This window comes from Myotis myotis, unplaced genomic scaffold (genome assembly GCF_014108235.1).
Source record: "Myotis myotis isolate mMyoMyo1 unplaced genomic scaffold, mMyoMyo1.p scaffold_m19_p_18, whole genome shotgun sequence".
In the NCBI taxonomy this organism is placed as follows: domain Eukaryota; kingdom Metazoa; phylum Chordata; class Mammalia; order Chiroptera; family Vespertilionidae; genus Myotis; species Myotis myotis.
In genome coordinates, this window is record NW_023416322.1 from 3442129 (window position 1) to 3461154 (window position 19026).

Below are 19026 nucleotides of genomic sequence, written 5' to 3' on the forward strand. Positions count from 1 at the left end.
CTATCGCGACATGATAATCCAGTTTGCTATTCCATACATAACCCTATACTGTATACTTTATGAATCAATAAAAAATTTACAATTTTTAATTATAAACCTGTATTTTCTATCAAAATTACTTCTTGCGTCAATTTTGGAACACCCTTATGAATAATATGTTTGCGCTTTCCATGCGAGTCATTCATTCACTCATCAGTGTCGAGTGCCTGCTGTACACCAAGCACTGGGGATATAAAAATGAACAAGCCATAATCATGATCCTCAGAGAGCTTTCAAGGCAGCGGGCGGGCAGTCTTGAGGAGCGTGAGGAGGGATCTCAGAGAAGCGTGGCCTGTAGAGTTAGTGGCACGAGGCAGGCAGAGCTGGACTGGCTGGGCTGCAACTGGGTGGTTCCAGAGCCCGCCCCACAGAGGAATGGACCCTGAGCTAGATTTCAAAGATTGACTATGGTTTTCCCAGTGGACGAGGGATGGGGTGGGTGATGGGGAGGACAATCTACTTAGAGCCCCAGAGGAGGGGGCCCGGGAGGAGGTGAGGTTGGAAAGACAGATGGTCACCTTGTATGTCATTGCAAGGAATTGAAACATCCTGAAAATGACGAAGCCATTGGAGGATTTTAAGCCTAAAAGTGACACCCTTGCACCTAGGCTGGGCTTTGGGGGAATATATTTCTCTAGAGGCCTAGAGGACAAACAATATCTTATACTCTATTAGTCCTACCAATGCTGACGCAAAGTTGGTTGATAAATACTTAATGTTTGGTCCATGCAAATGGGAGGGGGTCCCTGTTCTGTTTGCACAACCTTTGAGGAATCACCCTCTGATTCTCAGAACGAGGGTAGAATGGGGTCTTCCACCATATCCACAGGATGGAGAAAGATGAAGGATTTTGAAATCTGGGCCTTCGTCCGGGGAAGGAATAGATTTCAGTTTCATAAAGTGGATTTGAATCTGAAATGGTTGACTGTTTTGCTGTCGTAATTCTCCCCCTTCTTTTACTACAAAATACTGCAAAGTCAGTGCCCCGCACTCACACTTTCTCGTTGAGGCCCAGGCACTGATAGATTGGTCCAGAATCTGCAACACCTTTCATGACTTTCTTCGGAAGCTCTTTGAAAAAGTAGGCTGGTAGGTTGCTGCTATTGTAGGTGACGGAGTCACAAGTCACGATTCCTGGGTAGTACATCATCATTCTGGCAGCTATGTTGACTTTTTGGCCAATGACTGCAACAGGAAAGAGAAAGGCAAAGAGTGGGAGAAATGGCCATGGAACTGAATGTAATCTGAGAAATCCTGTACTCAGGTGGCACTTTAACCCTTTACTCCCTTTGCCTCTCATGAATGACATCAAACTCACCTTCAACTACCCATAGTCAGCCAGTGGCTATTACAAATATGCAGGCAGTGAACTCAATTAGTCACCAGAAAAGCTTCTGCCTCAGCTGGGAGGCCACGGGGACAATCTGCTCAGAGGCAGAGAGGCCTGTGTGTGGAGAGGGCTCTGTATGTGGGCTCACCCTAGGCCCACAGGCTCTTGGGTGAGGTACAGCTGGTCTTTGGCTACAAGATGGACAAGCACAAGCTCTGGCCTGGGACACTGACCTCCAAATGAGGCACAAATTCACGTCTGCATGTTTCTTGGCATGAACTCTTTTATTTCATTTTCAGAATGAATTACCTTCATTCGGTGATCCCTTAAGAGTGTGTAATGGGGTTAGACGGGGTGTGTGTATAAGACTGATTTAGGGCAGTGATGGTGAACCTTTTGAGCTCGGTGTGTCAGTATTTTGAAAAACCCTAACTTAACTCTGGTGCCGTGTCACATATAGAAATTTTTTGATATTTGCAACCATAGTAAAACAAAGACTTATATTTTTGATATTTATTTTATATATTTAAATGCCATTTAACAAAGAAAAATCAACCAAAAAAATGAGTTCGCGTGTCACCTCTGACACACGTGTCATTGGTTCGCCATCACTGATTTAGGGGCTACTTTAAGGGGTAAAGCACTGTAGTGCACAGACTCTGAAACCCAGCTCTACCTCCAACTAGTATGTTACCAAATGACTTTAACTCTGTCATGTCTTAGTTTCCTAATCTGTAAAATGGGAATAACAGTGCCTATCTCAGAGGGTAGTTTATGAAGATTAATGAGTTAACACATACACATTGCTTTGGATAGAGCCTGACTACTCATAAGCCCTCGATTAATAGTACAACTAATTAGGTACTCAAGGTTGCACTATAACATAAACTTAAATACTTCTGATCAAGTTATTCCTTTTTAAAAACTGTTTATTATGGAGAAATTTGACCATACAATAAGACACAGCCTCATGAATCTTCATGTACACATCACCCAGTCCCAATAGCCAGTAACCCACAGCCAACCCTGCCCCAGCCTCACTCCCACCCACTCTCCACCCTGTAGTATATTGAAGAAAATCTCAAAAATTGCATCATTTCAGACATAACTATTTCAGTATTTTAGAGGTATTATTTCTGAACAATTGAAACCCTATTAGGATTGAAGAGGGAAATAATAGCAAGAGCAGTGGAAACTTGAGATAACACCTACTTACTACTCTCTTTTGAGATGAGTATTATTCACCGGTAATGCCAATAGTCATAATTTTTAAGAAGCAGTCCTCACCTATTTCAGGCAGTAGGAAGAGTAACTGTTGAATGTCAATGGGAAATTATTTAGAAAGGCCCCTCCCTCCATGAGCTCACTGCCTCCCCCTGCTCTCTCTCAACTACCGATGCCTTATGCACAGCCCCAGAATGCACACTAGGCGGGCATCCAGCTGCCCATGGGCGAAGCCACAAGGCGTGGCCCCATCTGGGAGACAGCAAACTGGCTGGGGACAGGGCCCAGGTCTTGATTCTTTCTGTCCTTCCTCCCGCAAAGCCGGGTGGCGAGGCACGGTGTTGGCTGAAGGAAAGCGGATCTACACTAGCTCAGCACACCTGTGTACTCGTGCCTCACAGAGTGTCCCACGATGCCACAGAAGACAGTCCCGCTGGCCACGCCGATGGAAACGGTACTGGCGCCCGGCAAGAAGAAGTTTGTGGGGAAAGAGATAAAGACAGTGAGCAGAGAGAACGTGGGAAGGGGGGACATGGTGAGGAATGGGGTGGGGAGGGTGGGAAAGGATTGTCAATATATCACTCTTTCCCCTTTGGACTTAGTTGAGGGCAATTGTACGTGGTCTGGAGGTAGGAAGAGTTTGGGACCCAGAGCCAGGTGCTCAGTAGTGGTTACTTGGTTCACTTTTCTGTTACTTTTAAGTATTCGTCTGAGCTACTTTTCTGGAAAATAAGTTCTCATCCTCCCAAATGGACTAGTTGTAAACAACATAACTCTCGCTGTTATTGCTGGGAAGGACAAGTCATTATAACTCAGATACAGTGTGTGGCATCCAACCTGATTTTGCTAATACATCCACCTGCGTCTATAGATGACTAAGGGCTCACGGGGTGGAAAAATTTAGGGCAGAGGATGACGCGTTGGAGTTGACCAGAGAGGGCTACAGTCCAGGCACTGGGTGCTCAGGCTGGGGAAGCCTGAGGGGACCATGCGGGGGCAGCCAGGGCTGGGTGTGGTAACCTCACCTTAACAGCTTTATTAGAGGCCAGGTCATTCTACACATTTCTACCCCAAGGACTCATTTCCTCTCCAAATTATTAAAAACCAACTCAGGTCTCCAACTTGGTGTTGGGAGTTTGGCCTCTACCAAGAAGCAAGCCGGAAGTACAGAGAGAGACCCCATCGGGTTCTCTTGCAAACCTGGCACAGGTTGGCTTTCAAGGGGTGTCCTTTCCCCACCTTGCCTTTCCCATCCCCCGTCCCATTGTGGCAGGACTGGGCTTGCCCACTCTGCTGGTGCATTAGGTGAAGGAATGCTGGTGGATGGGCATCCAGTTAAAAACAGCCCTCACCTGCTTCCCTGACCCTTATCCTGTCCCCCACCCCCATATCCCACAGAAGGGTCAGGGTCAGGGACCAGAGGATGGGACCCAGGTCAACACTCACTGGATTTTGTGAACCTGAGAGCAGAAGTCGAATATCTCCACAGCACTTTCTAAGGCATGAGTGACCTCATCAGGTGCCTTTTCCCCGGGGAAACCAAAGACACAGAGGAAGGAGCAGCCCTGTGGGAGGGAGAGTCAGCAAGCACAGCGGGTGGGCAGAAGCTGTTCATGTTCCCTTTCTGATTTCTTCATAATTCCTCTCGGCCCTCTTTTCTTTTTAGAAAACATCATATAACTGCTAGTGCAGCATCTACAGTATGACTTGAGCCCAGGAAGGGCTGCTTTGGCTTCAGAATAATGGGCCTTGCTGAGCTCTTTGTGTGTCAGTCCTGTCTAGTCTCCCAGCAGGCGGGTCACATGCTGCAAGTCTAAGAAACAGCATGGAGCCGCGGGAAGGCACCAGCGCGAGTCTGGAAGTCTGTGCAGAAACCTGGACAAGTCGATTACACTCCTTGAACTACAGTCAGCATGAAAATGGATATGACATTGACCTGCAGAGGTTGCTTTGTCTACTAAAATGATTACTGTATTTAAAACATTTTATTGTAATATGTAATTAATACATATAATTAACACACACACTTTATGAACTACTTTATGGCATACATATACTTAATCTAGTATATATAGTACACTATATATTTCACACTTTCATATAGCATAGATACTTTATAGTATACGCATATAGAAAGTGTAAGCTTGCCCTAACCGGTTTGGCTCAGTGGATAGAGAGTTGGCGTGCGGACTGAAGGGTCCCAGGTTCGATTCCGGTCAAGGGCATGTACCTTGGTTGCGGGCACATCCCCAGTAGGAGGTGTACAGGAGGCAGCTGATCGATGTTTCTCTCTCATCAATGTCTCTAACTCTCTATCCCTCTCCCTTCCTCTCTGTAGAAAATCAATAAAATATATTTTTTTAAAAAAGAAAGTGTAAGCTTAAGGGTATATATGTAAACAGATCAGTCTTGACAGGCACTGGGCTCTGATTCCAGGTCTGTGTAGGGACTAGAGGGCTCCGTTTGGGGACACCAGGGGTCTGCCTGGCTTGGAAATTTCGACTAGTGGCTCTGCAAGGTGAGCAGTGGTTTCGCTCTGGCCATGAGACCCGCAGCTCACTGAAGCGAGTGGTGGTACAAGTGCCCACACATTTTTCAAAATTTGCAACCATCCTTTGAGGCAAATACTCTCCCATTCCAATAATATCCCTCTCACTGTTCATGAGCAAACCAAGGCTCAGAGAAGGCCCGGAATTGTGGGAGCCACGTCTGAAAACACTGACGGCTGCTCTTGGGTCCTGTGCTCCTGTCTCAGGATCCAAATGGGCAAATGCAAAGGAAAGGGTGGAGTTCACCCTCCTTCCACAGAACTGCTTCTTCCTGCTGGTTGTGTGGCAATGTATGTGACTGACTCCTCTTGGCTGCCCACTCTTAGCGTTCAGCCTTCTGCAAAAGGCTCAATGAATATTTATGGAATTATTGAATTAGTGTAGCTCAGTTATTAAATGCTGTGATCTTAAGATACAGAAAACACCTGAGAATGGAGCAGCCATTGTCACCAGCAATTCTGTGATAATTTGTTTATCACTTCTGGCTTTCTCTAAGCTTATTAGGGGTACTCCTCCCATCTACCCATCCCCACCCTTGTCCCATTTCCTGAAAGTGACAGGGGGCTGAAAGTGTAGATATGGCAGGTGTGCATTAAGGGAAACAAACTTCTGGGGTGTGAAAGTTACAAAACACCTGCCCCAGAACCGCTGGGAGATGCACTATGGGCTGGGTGGCCAAGCACGGACTGGGAAGGTGCATGACCTGGGCTGGAATCCCAGCCTACCACTTACTAGCTGGATGACCATGAGCCAAACTTAAACTTTTCTTATCTCAGAATCCTCATCTCTGCCTCAACATCCTCATCTGTAAAATGGAAATAATAATAAGAGCACCTACCTTTCAGAGCGGTCATGAGGGTGAAATGAGTTCAGAGAGGCAAAATGTCGAGAACAATACCTGGACTGCATAATGCCACATTCACCATAGAAGCTGCTATACTCAATCTAAATGAAGACTAATGCTTCCAGGTTAAAAGTGTCTATTTCCTTCCCCTCACCAATGTGCCTGGGCAGGTGGTAACATTAAATTGTTGGCAGCTTCCACCCCTTAGTTCACACTTACCTTGTCAAACATGAAAACTTTATTGATTTGGCCTCGGAAGTCCCTCAGGACAGAATTGATGTGCACAGAGGCATCCTGGATGGAGGAGCCTATGACTTCGGCTTTGTCTTGGTCCTTAAATACCAGGTTCACAAACACGATGGTCACTGGGCGGAGCTCAGACAAATATCCCCGAAGCTGTTTGTCATCAATCTGCCAAGTAGAGACACTTCACTTTGCACCTCTCCTTGGCTGTGGACCCATCCTCCCAACATCAACACAAGCAATTCTCACTGAGTGGGAACTAGCCTGTTGAAATTCTCTGGGAAAGCTGTGAAGTGATCAGAATGTGTGAGGCACAGCATGGCAGAGCCAGCCCAAATTCGAGCAGATGGGAATAAATTCACTAGCAAAATCTCTTGCAATGGGAACTCACACATTTGCTAATTTTTGGAAAGGAACCACTTCCTTGCCCCTACTGCTGCACTCTCGTGGCAAGATTAGCCATCACCACAGAGAGAGAACTACCATTTCTTTTGGCTCTCTTGCAGTTTAAGGATAAGAATAGCATGCTATAGCCCCATACCACTCAATAAGAGGCCCCAGGCCCGGCACTAGCAGCAGCCTGCCTTGCTTCACAGCTTGGCCTCTCCTGGGCACTTCTAAGCCCAATACAAGTAGCAGCCACCTGCAGATCACACTTTAGCTCCTGACAGGTGGCCCTAGGCAGGGCACAGTCAGTGCCTGACTTTGCACCTACAGTGGGGCCACAGAGCCAATGTACTTGGTGGACAGCTTCAGACCATGTTCAATTACAACTCTACACATCTATGAGAGACACACTAAAGTGGCAGGCTCAGTGAGCATCAAAGCCCCAATGAAGCAAGTCCTGCTCCATGAGGGTGTCTCCTGCACAGCAACTCTTCTGCTGTAGTCACAGCTGCTCCTCACAGCCAATTGGCCTGGGAGTCAATTCCTCCCAGTGATACCAATAGCACTCAGAGCTCAACTACAGCAAGATAGTGCACACAGCCCACATACCTAGAGTGCCCAGCTCAAGTGACTAGGGAGGCTGAGCCATTGGGCCCTACAGGACACATACTACACAAGGCCACTTTACCAATTCCAGGAGAGATATCAGTTCTACATAATACATAGAAACAAACATAGAAAGTAGCCAAATACAGAGGAAAAAAATGTTACAAATGAAAGAACAGAAGAAATCTTCAAAAAAGAACTCAATGAAATGGAAACAAGCAAACTACTAGATACAGAGTTCAAAACAATGGGTATAAGAATGCTCAAAGATCTTGATGAGAGCTTCAATGGACTTTGTGAGAATTTCAATGATCTTAATGAGAATTGCAAGGAAATTAGTGAGACTATCAAAGACATGAGAAAGGATCAATCAGGAATGAAGCCTACACTAACAGAAATGAAGAATAATTTACAGGGAATCAACAGTAGAGTAGAGGATACAAAGAATCAAATCAGCAATTTGGAATATGAGGAAGCAAAAAACGAGAGAGAGAGAGAGAGAGAGAGAGAGAGAGAGAGAGAGAGAGAAGAGAGAGAGAGAGAGAGAGAGAATAATCCAAAAATATGAAGATAGTATAAGGAGCCTCTGGGACAACTTCAAGTTATCAACATTCGCATTATGGGGATGCCAGAAGGAGAAGAGAGAAAGCAAGATATTGCAAACTTATTTAAAGAAATAATGACAGAAAACTTCCCCTACCTGGTGAAAGAAATAGACATACAAGTCCAGGAAGTTCAGAGAGTCCCAAACAAGAGGAACCCAAAGAGGCCCACACCAAGACACATCATAATTAAAATGCCAAGGGTTAAAGACAAAGAGAGAATCTTAAAAGGAGCAAGAGAAAAGCAGTTAGTTACCTACAAGGGAGTATCCATAAGACTGTCAGCTGATTTCTCAACAGAAACGTTGCAGGCCAGAAGGGAGTGGCAAGAAATATTCAAAGTGATGACTAGCAAGGACCTACAGCCAAGATTACTCTACCCAGCAAAATATAATTTAGAATTGAAGTCATATAAAGAGCTTCCCAGACAAGAAAAAGCTAAAGGCGTTTATCACCACCAAACTATACATGAAATGTTGAAGAGTATTCTTGAAGAAGAAAAGGAAGAAGAAGAAGAAGAAGAAGAAGAAGAAGAAGAAGAAGAAGAAGAAGAAGAAGAAAAGGAAAAAGATAAAAATATGTACAATATAATGGCAATAAATACATAGCTATCAATAATTGAATCTAAAAATCAAAATAAACAAACAAGGAATCTAATGAACAAAATAAACTGATAAATAAAATAGAACCAGAGACATGAAATCATGGAACAGACTGACAAATCTGAGAAGGAAGAGGGGAGGGGGCAGGAAGAGGTTAACCAAATAATTTTATGCTTAGATGCATTGCCCATGGACACAGACAATAGGGAGGAGAAGGCCAGGGTGGGGCAGGTGTGGGGTGAAGGAGAGCAAGGGGGGGGAGCAAACGGGGCATCTGTAATACTCTCAACAATAAAGATTAAGAAAGAGTAACACACAATGTAATTCAACCTTTTAAAATATTTTCATAGCCTGGTACCTTCTGGAATATTTTCAGTCTGACCTACTTCATCCTCAAATGAAATAAAATAAGCATTGTTACTCTCCAGTTTCCTGATGAGATGATGGAGACATGGAGAAATAGCACAGGTTTTCCAGGGTCACCTGGGGAAATAGCAGCAAACGAGACCCCAAATCTCCAGACTCCTAACCAAGGTTCCCCCTGCACACCCCACCTCCCTGGGGTGGCACCTCTCACTCAGCTCCCCTCTCCTCTCCAAGGACATGTTCCCACGTTATTCCTGCCTATCATCACCCTGGAATTGTGTTAATTAAGTGCATAGCAAACCAATGGAGGATAATCATTGCATCTTTTTCTCTTCCAAATAACACAGGTGTGAAACTGTGGACAATGGAAACACCTTCCAGGTGAAAGTGGGCACTGTGGGTGGGGAAGCTTCCTAACTGGGTGGCGGGCCTGCTTCCGTGAAATGTTATTGTTTTCCTAAAAGACAATTTAATTATGTCTAACTAACCAACGTGATGACATAATTAATGTTAAATACAGGAATAACATTAATTATTAAATATTAAAATCTATTGAACAAATTGATTGAAAGATTAAGATTATTCTATCGGATCCAGTGCCCTGGGTTTTGGATTGGGAAACGCAACCACATATCTCTCAGGCTCTCCATGCTGCCAGGGCGGGGGCGGGGACGGGGGCAGGGGCTGGCCTTGGGAAAGGGTAAGACACAAAATGGAGTCACCACAGCCAAGCTAGAAAAACGCCTTACATTGAAATGGGCTGAAACATGAGGAATAGACTCTATTTTCTCTTAACTGGCCTGAGGACTTGAACTTTGAACCTTTTGGTTGTGCACTGACACATGGAGAAACACACAAATCCTACAGAATGTTCACGTTTCCAGACCCCTGAATGTTCACGGCTCTCAGACCAATCCAGAGACTATGAAGGCAAGAAGGGCTTTTTACTATGAGGACTCTCCACTTTTCTCTCTTTGGAACACTCTGGGTGTCCCCTGGTAGGGCCCTCGAAGGAAACTTAGTCATTTAATTCTAGCGTTGGCTGAAGAAGCTTAAGGCATTATATATCTGTAATTTTGCTACTGTTATGAATCGTAATGTAAATATCTGATATGCAGGATGTATTTAGGCGACCCCTGTGAAAGGGTCGTCGACCCCCAAAGGGTCGCGACCCGCAGGCTGCATAGAGGTAGTGTTTTCAAATTGGGCTGAAGGCAGAGGGATCCATTCTGACATCCCTTCAACCCTTACTGGGAAGGCAGGCGCCCACTGCTCATGCTTGTCCCATAGAGATTTCCTCCAGGACACAAACGCATTTTGATGGGATTAAGGATTTAAAGGGGCATATTGTTAGGAGGGTATACAGCCTGTGTGTGTGTGTGTATGTGCGCGCGCGCACACACACACACAATAGGTTTAGATAGAAGAGGATTTAATTGAAGCCACAGCTCTTCCTTTGCAACCTCAGGAAAGACCCTGGGACCCTCTGGGTCTCCCCCTCTCTGTAAAATGGAGCTGCAGATACCCACAGGACTGGAGGGGAGATGATGCCACAGCGGAACGCCTGGCACACGGCCAGTGCCGAGTGGTGGCTAGAATTCCTATGGATTCATACATTTGAGAGAGCCTAGATCTAAGTGAATAAAAGGAGGAACATTTTACTAAAAGGGGGTTGGAGGTAGTTCTGAGAGTTTTAATTACCTGCATTATTAGCTTTCAAGGCTTGGAATCTAATGCAAGCGCCTTGGAGATATGGTGTACCCTGCCCACCCCCTCGATATCTCTCTGCTATGTGTCATTTAGAAAGGGCGGCCATAGCTTCTTTACACTTAGGACAGCTCCAGTTTGCCCGGTTGTAGAAGGCAGCAACGCCCTAGTTTACACCTGTTGTCACAGTATAATAATGAATGATGCCCCTTTAGTTCCGAAAAGTATCCTGATGTGAATAGTACATTTCACAGTCCTCATCACATGGAAAAGGTCAGTCTACCTCTTATTTTAACGGAACAGATTACTAGCTATGGGATTTCTTGATCTTTCCAGCTGTCCAAGGTCCCTGACACCACCCCACTCAAACAAACTAAATGAAGAAAATACCTGTTTTGATATGCTTTCCATTACATACTTCTGTAGGGAAGACTCCAGTTCGGGGTCAGACTCCAGCATGCAGGCAAGCCTCAGGAGGTCTAAGGGATCAGAAGAAGAGCAGGCTCAGAAAGAGAGGCCTGGCTCTGGGGTGCAGGAGAGAGGGGAGCCCCTCAGCCCCAGCCCCTTGGGCAGGGGTCATCCCAGGCCAGTCAGGGGCAGTGGTTAAATAGGGTGAAGGGAAGTTCTGTGAGAAGTTCTTAGAGGTTGTGGGTTTATCAAAATTCAATTGCATGTTGCTCAAAGCCCTATTTTAATTATCTTCAAACTTTGGAACTTGGGGAGATTTTTACATCTAGACTTGAGCTAAAGCGATTGCCACAGGTGACGGGAATGGGCAGGTGAGGGGATGATGATGACAGAGGGAATGATGACAGAATGAAGGAGGTGATCAGGTTGAAAGAACAGCAGGAATAAAATTCAGGAAACTGGATTCTCATCCCAGGTTTGATAGGAACTCACTGTGTGAGCCTAAGCAAGTCGCCCCCTACCTTGGTTGCCATGTGAAGCAAACCAAAACTTAGATGACGTTCTGTCCCTGTAGGAACAGTCTATCCAGGCAGCCAATCTCCAAATAACAAGCCAACTCAGAGCCTTCTCGCCCCAAACAAGGTCTAATATGTAGTCTCAGCCAAACAAATCTTTTCTTATTTGTCTCTTCCTGTTCTTTATTCTCTATGCTATTAAAGATTCTTGACTTCCCGCCCATTTTGCAGTTCTTTGCAAGGAAACTGTCCATGTTATGTTAAATAAATGGTCCAGTTTCTGTTAAATAAAGTAAGTTGTTAAATTATCCTCTTTAATCATTTTTTAACATGTTAATATTGGAAGTGGGGATGGCCCATAGGCAGTTGGTGTAGGAGTCTACAATTCAGGACACAAATCGGGGCTGGATTCTGGCAGTTAGCAAGCAACTCACAAGACCCTCAAATTTTGTGTCCCAGGCTCCTGCTTTCCTCACCCTGGTCCCAGCCCTGCTGGGAGTCGCAGGGAGTCAACTACGGATGAATGTTCTCCAAGAGATAAGCAGGGAAGACTAGAGGGTCAAGGACACATCCTGGAATCACTAACATTTAAGGGCTGGAAGGAGACTTTGCAAAAGGCACTGAAACCGAGGGCTTGGAGGGGTAAGAGCAAAACTCAAGAAGAATATTCTTGACCATAAGGAAAGAGGCAAAGATAGTGCCCAGAAAAAGACAGTAACCTAAGGCCAGCCGCCTAGGATGAGGCCCGAGGAGAGGCCATCCAGGCTGCCAAATTGATGGTCATTAGTGGCCGTAACATAAACAGCCTTGGTAGACGAGAAGAAAGGGATAGGAAGCTAGATGTCAAAGGCTCAAGGTCAAAGAATAAGCATATGCCCCTGAGGTGCTTGCAAACAGTATTTATTGGGCGAATAAATAGAGAAGAGAGGTGTGGGTGCAAGGTTAGTCTTGCGAAAAGTTTGGTGGTGAAGAGTAGGAAAATAGGATTCATGGATGTTTTAGTTTTTCTTTCATTGTGGGGGAGATGCACGTTGGGAAGATGGGTGAAAGGAGCCATTGTGGGGACAAGCAGGAGGCCCCTTCGTGTGCTGCTCAGGACTGGATGCTTACTGAGGACCCCAGCACATGGGATGGAGCCTGGGCATTGGTATGACACCCTGCTGACCACTGGTGGAGGCAGAGGTTCTTGTCCATGGAGGGTACTTACTTTTGTGGTCTCCAGAAGGATAATAATCCATGAAAGTCATACACTTTGTGAAAAATTCATCGAAGTTAAAAGTAGGGGGTAGTTTTAAGAAATTAACCTAAATTAAAGAAACAGAAATTGTGGTTATTCTGAGGGTTGGCTGGCCCTTTGAAATTCATCTCTCAGCAGCACGGGCAGGGAGTAAGCTTTGGAACCTCCAGGACATGGTGAACAGAGGCACAAACAATGGCGTTCTCTAATTGGCACGTGATCACATAAAATGTCTCCAATCACTTGTTAAGATTACAATCCTAAGTATACACACGGAAGGCTATTCCAGGGGGCCAACCCACATACTTTCCCACTCTTAGAACTTTCTACTCCTTTGTTTTTTCTTTGCCTTTCATAACATTTTAATTCATATAAAACCTGGCTAACCCATACACCCCTTCTTTCATATACGTGTAGAGGGGCTGGTGCCCCATAATGCATTCGGAATATCACCAGTCATGAGATTCATGTCGGGATCATGACCCCATGGCAGGACATGCAGAGAATGGTCCAGCCTCGTTCCTGTGCTATTGTTGTCCCAAAATGGACAGCCTTAGTCCAATGCTGAGAAAATGTCAGGCAAAACCAAATGGAGGGACATTCAACAAAATAACGGATCCACAGTCCTCTTAGGTGTCGAGGTCATAAAAGACCAGGAAGCGATGAAGCGCTATTATTACAGATTGCAGGGGCAAAGTAAGAGAGGGATGAGATGCAGTGTGAGGTCGTGGGCAGAACCTGAAACACTCCACTGAGGACACTGATTGGTGGGAAACCGGGGAAACCCAAACAGGTCTCTTATTAGTGAACAGTGCTGTCCCAGGGTTCATTTCTGGTTTTGACTCTTGAACTCTGGTTATGAAAGATGTTACCATCTGGGGAAGCTGGATATAAGGAAACTCTATTATTTTTTAACTTTTCTGTGAGGCCAAAATTAACGCAAAAATTAAAACCATCTTGAAAGATATAAGGAGTGGCTAAACGGGGACCAGGGCGTGTGAGCAGGCAGCTGGAAGAGCGAGTGGTGGGTGTGAGGACCACACTGGCCCAGTGGGGGCTCTCACCTTTGCCAGCATCTACGTGGACCCTCCGTTTTCCTTTCTGCCACGCAGCCCCTTTCCTGGCTTGGTCAGCACAGCTCTCCTCCCCTTTACACACTCGAAACGCACAGCTTCTCTAAGTGGCCACAGCCTTCAGTGTCACATCACCGTGTTTCTCACCAGGCAGCCACCCAACAGTCCTCCACCCCACCCCAAACTGCTGCCCTGCTGCCTCCAGCCCTCCGCTCCGTGGCCCCTGCCCTGGGCGAGGAGAGTGTTGAGTAGTGCAGGTGAGGGCCATAGGCAGCCCCCCAAACGACAACCTCCTGCTCCCAGGGACCGGCCAGGATTTGTTTCCTCTTCCTATAGCAAGGGCACCAGCCTCAGAGGCCTCTGCGCCAGATTCCACACCCTTCATTACCGCAGGGCCTGGTCACCTCCCCTTGAACTCAGCCGAGGTGTCTTAGACCACAGCCTTGAGGTGGACCCACACTGACCCCACCTGAGTCTCCCATCCAGGAGCCACATGGAGCCCGCCTTCCCAGTGGCTTTTCCGACAGGCGGCCCCTGGCCCAGACTGCAGCTTCCTGCGAGCGCAGCACCCCACGAACCTTAACTGCTCTCTGGTCTGGGATCCTCTCGATCTCAATCATGCTCCGGTCGCAGAGCTGCCAGCAGTTCGGTGACAGAATGACATCGTTCATCTGCGCCATGTTCTGTGCTTGGCGCACGTCATCCACCGTCTGGCCAGTCACCAGGAAGAAGTTGCGTTTCTCATCTCCGAAGACCAGCATGGTGATGTGGCCCGCAGCCAGTCCTGGCGAGAAGGCAAGCTGTAGGTTTGCGGAAGCTCTGGGATATTCCCTGGCAGCACGGGTTCTTGGGAAAATCAGAATCGTGGTGTGACTCCCTCTTCTGGGCCCAGGCATTCCAAAACGCCTCCTCTCCCACAGCCAGGAAGCCAGCTACTACATCTCATCTTTCTGTGACATTCATCTCCTTAGAGGATCCCATCTGTCTCTCCTTTCTCAAAAACTTACCTCTCTTTTTTTTGTTAATATATCTGTATTGCTTTCAGAGAGGAAGGGAGAGGGAGAAAGAGATAGAAACATCAATGATGAGAGAGGACCACTGATTGGCTGCCTCCTACGCGCCCTCTACTGGGGATTGAGCCTGCAACCAAGGTACATGCCCTTGACCAGAATTGAACCTGGGATCCTTCAATCTGCAGGATCTCTATCCACTGAGCAAAAACAGCCAGGGCAAAAAGCTTACCTATCTTGACGCGGATGTCCAGGCCTTCTAACTCCTGGGTCCCAAACAGCTCGTGGATCTCCAGGCTACATTTCACTACCACCGTGATTATGTTTTTCAGTTGCTTTCGCTCCACCTTCCACAGGGCAAGAAGTGCATCACCTTGAGGAGACAGACCACAGGGCTCATGACCTGCCGTGGGGACCAGTCTGCTCTGTATGAAATCTGGACACAAGCATGCCTCAACCCAGTCTCCTGGCCGCCGCTGCCTCTGAGATGCCTCCCATACCTGCAAATTTTAAGATGTCTCCTCCAAAAATCAACACCTCTGAGAAAAAAGAAAAGAAAAGAAAAGAAGTTAAATCAAACTTGAATTGTTTAAAGCTAATAAGAAGAATTCATTCTTCACCCATGGAGTAGAAATTAGGTCAAGAGAACAGCAATTTAGAGAGCAGACTTGTGCTAAAGATATCATCTCAGCGGGAGCCAGTTTGGCTCAGTGGACTGAGCGTCGGCCTGCAGACCAAAGGGTCCCGGGTTCAATTCCAGTCAAGGGCATGCACTTAAGTTGCAGGCTCCTCCCTGGCCCCGGCCTTCCCTGGTCAGGGCTCATGCAGGAGGCAACTAATCAATGTGTTTCTCTCACATTGATATTTCTCTCTGTCTTTCCCTCTCTCTAAAAAATCAATGGAAAAATATCATCAGGTGAGGATTAAAAAAAAAGATGTTATCTCAGACAAGTTGCTTAAACTGTATGGTGTGTTTCCTCACCCACAGAATGAGGACATGAACTAGATCAGTGATGGTGAACCTATGTCACCTCTGACACGCGAACTCATTTTTTGGTTGATTTTTCTTTGTTAAATGGCATTTAAATATATAAAACAATTATCAAAAATATAAGTCTTTGTTTTACTATGGTTGCAAATATCAAAAAATTTCTATATGTGACACGGCACCAGCGTTAAGTTAGGGTTTTTCAAAATGCTGACACGCCGAGCTCAAAAGGTTCACCATCACTGAACTAGATTGTATACATGTTCTGATTCTGTGAATGAGAAAAACCAGGAGAGGAGGAGGTGGGGTATCCAATGAGGTCCAAGGACACCTACCCTACTCCTGTGATAATGAAGGCTCCTAATTGCTCAACATAAGTATTACTAGAGGCCCAGTGCACAAATTCTGTGCACTGTTCAGGTCCCTAGCGCCTGTCGGCTGCCAGCCAGGTATTCCCTCCCTTCCCCTAGCCACCTGACAGCACCAGGGCCTCCCTCCCTTGCCCTGGCCTCCTGCCAGCACCACTGGCCAGGACCTCCCTCCCTTTCCCCAGCTGGTCTGCTCCCTGGTCGAACTCCCAGAAGAACTTGGGTCGAGGGGACAATTTGCATACTATGCTTTTATAATATAGGATGACCTGAGGCTTGAGTGACCCTGGTAAGTGGTGCATGGCAGGAACCATAAGAACTAAGAATCAGGAAATTGGGCAACCACCACCATGGTCAACTTAGGCTTTGTTTATTACCAACTTGCATTTTGCTTGTTTAGGCTTTTTGACATAAAGGACAATTTTTTACTCCTATATATGTTTCACCACAAACTTGTTGAATACTGTTGTGCTGAGTGGGATGCAAAAAAAATTAGATACAGTTTCTGCTTTTCAGGAGCATCACATTTGGCCTAGTGGGTGATACGAAGGCATTCCTAGGGGACTTAGAGCCTGATGGAAGAAGAGACCCAAAAAGAAACCCACACCTGAAACCTGTATTTTCACGTTAACCAATGTCATCCCAATAAATTTAACCTAAAAAAAAAAAAAAGAAGAGACCCAGAGTTTATCCTAATAGAGCAAATCCTTTTCTTTTTTCTTTTTCCTGTTAATCCTCACTCAGGAATATTTTTTCTGAAGATTTTTAGAGAGAGTGGAAAGGAGGAGTGGAGAGAGAGAGATGTGAGAGAGACACATTGAGTGCTTGCCCCCACAGGTGCCCCAACTGGGGCTGGGGATCGAATCTACACCCCGGGTACATGCCCTTGAGTGGGAATAGAACCCGTGACCCTTCAATGTGCGGGCCAACACTCAGAAACACGGCCAGGGCGCTCCTTTTCTTCATGAATAGTTCATATTAATAATGCCAACAAGGTGGTGGGCAGAGATTGAAAAGGAGACCAGGTTTTTCAGCCATTTCTACACGTTTCAGATGCCATCATTAGAAGACAAATTACTGATGGGTTACTTATAAACCACTCATCTCTTCATTCGGCATTCTCTTAATGACTACTTTCGGGTTATAGTGATGCTGTTTTTTGGTGTTTTTGAACACAGCTGAGAGTATCCCTACTACAGTTCTTTTCAATGTAGTCTCTCGGCCAGTCCTTGAACGAATGCAAAACATCCTTTCCCTCGAATACTCCGTGTTAGGGAGGTTGGTCTGCATTCCTTCACTTGTACTGTATTGTATTTCAAAAAGACTGGCTTCACCCACATTTCCTGAGGGAAACTGAGAATGCTAAGCAATAGGACTACATCAGCTCCTAACCAACACGTATGGAAAAACAACAAACTGCAGTGGCCTTAGCCAGGCCCGTGGGGACACTCACTCTCCACTATTGCGCTGATGTAGTGGTTGAGGATCTCCACCAGCTGCTCTGCCCCTCGGTCCATGTACATGGCTGTGCTGAACTTCTCAGTCATCGCCGTGAAACCTGCAGCAAAGGGCAGGCGGTTGGAGGAAGCAGCCAGGGCAGGAGAGGAGGGCACACTGGGTAGCAGTGGGCCCTTCGTTAGCTCCTGGCAAGGCTTCTTCAAGGCCTTTGTGGCCGGCCCAGGGTCGGCTATGCAGCCTCCACCATCTGGTGATTATCTGAGGGGTCAGGGGAAGCACCGGGGACCTCCTCCCTCCAAATTTCTCCACTGGACAGGAATGATCGCAGTTCCTCCAACGGGGCCTAGAGCGTCCACCCAAGGTAATGAAAGCACACAGCATTCCACCACTTCGGAAGCGGTGGCAGCTTCCAGTTCCGATGGAAACACCATCTGGAGAGACCATGTGCGGAGGTCCCTTTCGCCTGGGAAACGTGTGAAGCCTGGTGGTTGAGTCACTGAAGTCAAGGAAGGGACACTGGAGCCTGAAGTTCCAGGTCAGGGACTTGGGCACCTTGAAGGCTGCCCATGACCTGACATGCTTTAAGTAGGTGAAGATGTTTTCATAAAAACTGGGGAAAGGCACCCCTGTCCTGCCATCGAGCTCTGACATAAATGGACACTCTGATGCCAGCCTATCATTTGCCCACATCGAACATCCCTGTCGTGCTTGCCTGAAATATCAACAAACATCAAGACTCCGTCAAAATAATCCACAGAGGGCCGCTCGGGACAGAAGTCTCCATAGACGATGAGGTCCGGCAGGTGAGCGGCGATTCTGACGATGGCCCGGTCCTGCTGCTCCTCTCCCTGTGCGCTCATGCTCCACACAAACGTGCAGGTTAGGGTCACAGCAAGCAGCCCCTACACGCACCGTCTGGAAAGAGAGGCTGAGAATGGAGGCCATCTGACCTAAGCCATTCACTCACTTTCCTATTTCTGTCTCTCCCTTTGCTTTGTTCTAACTTATTTAAGCAGCTGGGGGTACAGTGCCTGAGCTGTCAAGTCACCCTTCAAAAAGGGCCAATGTTCTGTAAGAGAACTAGGCCTGGCCCTTGGACAGCTGCTACGTAGGTGAACACCACTGCAAACAGGCTGGGGTACAGGAGGGGAGCTGTCTGTTCCCAGGGCACTGTTCACTCAGTCTAGACCCCCTTTCCTCTGTCCTTATGTTTCCTCATTCCTTCCCCCTTCCTTTTATTTTTTAAAGAAATTACTTTATTTTTTAAATTTTTATTGATTTTAGAGAAAAGGAGTGGGAGAGAGATAGAAATATCAATGATGAGAGAGAATCATTGATTGGCTGTCTCCTGCATGCCCCACACTGGGGATAGAGGCTGCAAACCTGGGCATGTGCCCTGACCAGGAATCGAACTGTGACCTCCTCGTTTGTAGGTCGACACTCAACCACTGAGCCACGCCAGTGGGGCTC

The 19026-nt window shown here is 46.6% G+C and overlaps 1 protein-coding gene across 2 annotated transcripts in view; it reads right to left on the bottom strand.

Annotated features, from left to right (window-relative positions):
- ADCY10 (adenylate cyclase 10) overlaps positions 1–18443 on the bottom strand; it is a 57342-nt gene extending 38899 nt beyond the window's left edge. Inside the window, exons 1-11 of one of the 2 annotated variants that reach the window (XM_036344767.1) lie at positions 18269–18443; positions 17552–17656; positions 15243–15281; positions 14975–15115; positions 14311–14516; positions 12630–12726; positions 10890–10978; positions 6206–6397; positions 4040–4158; positions 2974–3050; positions 1035–1224 (exon numbers count right to left, since the gene is read on the bottom strand). In XM_036344767.1, the coding sequence (XP_036200660.1) occupies positions 1035–1224; positions 2974–3050; positions 4040–4158; positions 6206–6397; positions 10890–10978; positions 12630–12726; positions 14311–14516; positions 14975–15115; positions 15243–15281; positions 17552–17656; positions 18269–18416 (1403 nt within the window). In that variant the 5' untranslated portion in view covers positions 18417–18443. The remainder of the gene's footprint in view (positions 1–1034; positions 1225–2973; positions 3051–4039; positions 4159–6205; positions 6398–10889; positions 10979–12629; positions 12727–14310; positions 14517–14974; positions 15116–15242; positions 15282–17551; positions 17657–18268) is intronic. The other variant, XM_036344766.1, reaches the window with a different exon arrangement.
- Positions 18444–19026: the final 583 nt, after the last annotated feature.